Source organism: Lactuca sativa, chromosome 5, assembly GCF_002870075.4.
Source record: "Lactuca sativa cultivar Salinas chromosome 5, Lsat_Salinas_v11, whole genome shotgun sequence".
NCBI classification, from domain to species: Eukaryota; Viridiplantae; Streptophyta; class Magnoliopsida; order Asterales; family Asteraceae; genus Lactuca; species Lactuca sativa.
The window spans coordinates 50,743,396-50,747,189 of record NC_056627.2 but is presented as its reverse complement, the minus strand read 5'-3'; the positions used below and the strand labels follow the sequence as shown (position 1 = coordinate 50,747,189).

The following is a 3,794-nucleotide window of genomic DNA, read 5'->3' as shown; positions in this document are numbered from 1 at the left end:
ACAAACCACAAGACTTACGCAACCACACAATCAAGATCACGTTAGACATAAACATCAATAACTTCAAACGTCTCATCAATGATTGTTCCACATAAGATGTCGTGAAAAACATCTAAAGAAATCATTCATAAGTATTGAATGAGTACAAAAAAAGACTTATTTTGAAACAAACAAAATGTTAAGGACTAAATATGTACAAAAATATTAAGGACTAAATGTGTACAAAATGAAAAATATATTACCCTATTAAGTCATTTTTGCCGGCTAACCTGGAGGAACCGGTTATAAGGACTGAATGTGTACAATTTAACAAGTTGAAGGGGTAAATATGGACGAAAAAAAAACTCAGTGACCAAATGTATACAAATCGAAAAACATATTACCCTTTTTAAGTCATTATCCCATGATACAATTAATAAAATTATTAAAATTAAGATGTCTAATTAATTTATTTAAAGCTAACGCGGGGAGGGTCCTTACGGGAGATATTCGAATCCATATCTTTATTAATTTATTATACAAAAAGATTATTACATTTTAGCTAACAATCTGAAGTATCCAAAAGGTATACAAACAAAAATACAAGAAGATTTTAAACACACAATTTCAACCTTACTTTTGCAAATTCGAAACAAAATTTGAGGCAGCAAAAGCGGCGGAGCCACCAGCAACAGAAACAAGAGCAACCACCACCTGCAGCACGATTTCCCAGGGGTAATCCTCCGGTACCAAATACACAAAAAAGGGACCCAAAACCAATAGGAAGAGGCTTAAGCTGAAGAGAGCCGATGGAGTCGACGGGTCTGTCGCGGCTGAAAGGACTCCGAGCTCTTCCGCCTTGGAGAGCAGCCCTGATTTTTCTATTGACGATAATGAAAAACCAAACTTTTCTGCTGCTGAAAGCAAACCGGCCTTTTCAGCTTTTGTTAAAAGTCTGAGTTTTTCGACATTTGTTAAGAGCTTGATGCTTGATTTAGTTGTTGATCTTGAGCTCTTCATTGTTGCAGCCTGTGATTTATAGCAAATGTAAATAAAAGGTACTTTTTCCTGGGTTTTTAGTGGTTAACTAATTTTAGCACTAGTTGTATGATTGATATAAGAACTCTTAAGAATCTTTAGGTCGAATTATCTATCAGTAAGTGTTCAAAATCTTACTATTGTATTCAAGAAATACTAAGATGAAAGCGAAATTCATAGAGGCATCCACAAAAATGGTACTTCTAAGGTTTCGAGATACATTGATATGAATTAGAATTGACCACAAAGACACTAACCTTCTTATATCCAACAGCAAATGCAAAAGGCTTCTGGGTAGCCATTGATGGAACCAAAAGTGCCATCTTTCTCCCTGTTCTTGTTTGATTATTGTTAGATCTTATTTTTGTGCTTTTTAGCACACCCTTTGATTTGAATTGACTCAATTGAGTGATACAGAAAGAAACTACAAGGCTCTTGGATTGAGGGTGGGTGTTGTTGGGGTTGTCCACGTGTCATCCTATTATTTGCTGTTTGGAAAGTCGGTACTCTTGTCGCGTTATCCATGGATATCTTTATCTCTGAATAAGTATATTGCAATCCTCGTAACCAAACACAACACACAACTTATGTGGTGTTTGGTGTTCGATAATTAGGTAATCAGAAAAGTTATTCATTAAATATCATCTATTTTCTGTAGGTGTTTGGTTTAACTTTTGAAATGACTCTTAATTTTTTCTTTTAGAAAAAGTCAAAAAGATGTTTGAGAAGATGAAAATGACTTTTCCAATAGAGTAAATTTGGTCTTTTTGAAAAGTCACTAAATCATGACTTTTCCAACTTTTCAACAGTGTTAAACATTAAAATTACTTTTATATTTCCATCTACCTCCAATAAATATGTAAACATGTCATTTTTAGTCATTTTGCATGTAAAAATTAAACCAAACACTTTAACTTTTGATTTTTTTCCCTTCAAAAGTTAATCCAAACACATTTTAAAAAACAACTTTTGTAAAAAGTCCTTTTACAAAAAGGACTTTTGCCCCACAAAAGTTAAGCCAAACACCCTCTTAATAAAATGACTATGCGTTCAACGAAATTTACTTCGAAAATCACAGGTGTAAGACAAAGGTCTACACATTCAATTATTCGATCTTGTCAAACAAGCCACTGCGACTGTAACCTATATTTTTGCGATTGTGGATTATCAACCGACAACATGTTGGTGTTGCAAATAAGTAATCAATAATCATTATTTTTAAGTACATTTAACAATCATAAGTTCATATATATTTAAAAAGGTGTTGCTAATAAGACAATCTTCAGACCATAGTCACATAGATCGCCATATGACTCACGATCCCTGTTCCGGACGACCCGTTCCCAAACGGGGTGCGTTTGCGTTCCAGTCGGTGGCCGATTCGTTGTCCGATACGGGTACCCTGTGATCCCGTTTAATCTTCAATTTGGTCAAGGAACCATGAAATCGGCGATCCGGATTACACAGAAACGTGATTAGGATCGCCAATTTTGGACGTGGGGTCGCCGATTTTGGTTTGAGCATAAACTTGCTTATATGTGAAAAAACGTTTGACGCTACGATAAAGTTATCGATCTCATCGATTTTTGGTATGTTTCTTTGATTCCTACATCCAATTCTTCCAGTAAATCTCGATTCCAATAATTATTTAAGATGCTTCTTATCCCACATCACTACTCACCAGTTTACCCACTCTCTCTATTGCTCAGTTCTTCTTCTGTTACGCTTCTTCATCACAGACCCTTTCCAATATACTCTTTCTTTATTGATTTGCTTAGTGTGAAAATGGTATTTTGCAAATCTTTTAACCGCACAGAAGATAGTGAAACACAACCACCACCTGAAGCTTTTGTTGATCTTGAGAATGAAGACCAAAGAGCATCAGATATAGGTACATCAGGAAGCAAGAAAACGAATGATAAGGATACTAGCAGGCCTCTATTGGAAGAAGTCACTTTTACTAGTTCTGGAACTGGTAAAAATGCAGGGGGGCAAAAATATGGATTTGCAACCACTACAAAAGTCCAATACACAAGCTCTTATACCAGAATTCACACACATTTCTTTGGGGCTCAACCTGGGAGGACCATAGAAATAAGAAGATGTCCAGTTATGATTAAGGACCAGGAGAAGCTACAAAGACTTTTAAGCAAGGTTAAAGAAGCCGAGAGCGGAGGTGTTTCAAAATCTTTAAAGAATTCTATACTTTCGAAAAAGGCAACATCAAGAAAAGAAATTGAGGAATCTTTTGGTCTTATGGAGCGAAATGTGGTTGACATGAAAATAATTAGAGGATTGTGTGATAATGGTATCCCGTTTAATGTCTTGCGGAATCCACAATTTATTGAAATGCTTAATGCACTCAAGAAGGCACCGGAGGGATACAAACCTCCGTCTAGCGAAAAAGCAAGAACCGTATTGTTAGATGAGTGCATGAGAGATGTTGGGAAAGACCTAACTCAAGTCAAAGATACTTGGTACACGCAAGGGGTTTCTACTGTTTTCAATGGGTGGTCTAATGTCAAACATAAGCCACTCATCAATGTTCTTGCGGTGAATGCTCGTGGTGCTATGTTTATGTACGCGGAATATTTCTCAGGGGTCGAAAAAACAGGAGTGGAAATCTCTAAGTATCTTCTTGGATCTATCGATGAGGTTGGACCAAGCAATATTTTGCAAGTGGTCACGGATAACACGGCTAATTGCAAAGCTGTAGGAAGAGAAATCGAGAAGGTATACAAACATGTATTTTGGTCACCTTGTTGCGTACATACTCT

At 36.2% G+C, this 3,794-nt stretch overlaps 1 protein-coding gene across 1 annotated transcript; it reads right to left on the bottom strand.

The window, feature by feature from the left end:
* Positions 1-486: 486 nt before the first annotated feature.
* Positions 487-1,440, bottom strand: LOC111908269 (uncharacterized). The gene is made up of 2 exons (XM_023904101.2): positions 1,275-1,440; positions 487-1,008 (listed from the first exon to the last, which is right to left on the bottom strand). The coding sequence occupies exons 1-2, from the start codon at positions 1,338-1,340 to the stop codon at positions 613-615; spliced, it is 462 nt and encodes a 153-aa protein (XP_023759869.1). The 5' UTR covers positions 1,341-1,440; the 3' UTR covers positions 487-612.
* Between the last annotated feature and the right edge of the window lie 2,354 nt (positions 1,441-3,794).

What these genes read in the sequence shown, in the direction of transcription:
- LOC111908269 (XM_023904101.2), bottom strand. Translation starts at nt 1,340, where the DNA reads ATGGCACTTTTGGTTCCATCAATGGCTACCCAGAAGCCTTTTGCATTT. An exon ending in TTGCTGTTGGATATAAGAAG is followed by an intron (nt 1,009 to 1,274) that starts GTTAGTGTCTTT and finishes TATAAATCACAG; the next exon opens with GCTGCAACAATGAAGAGCTC.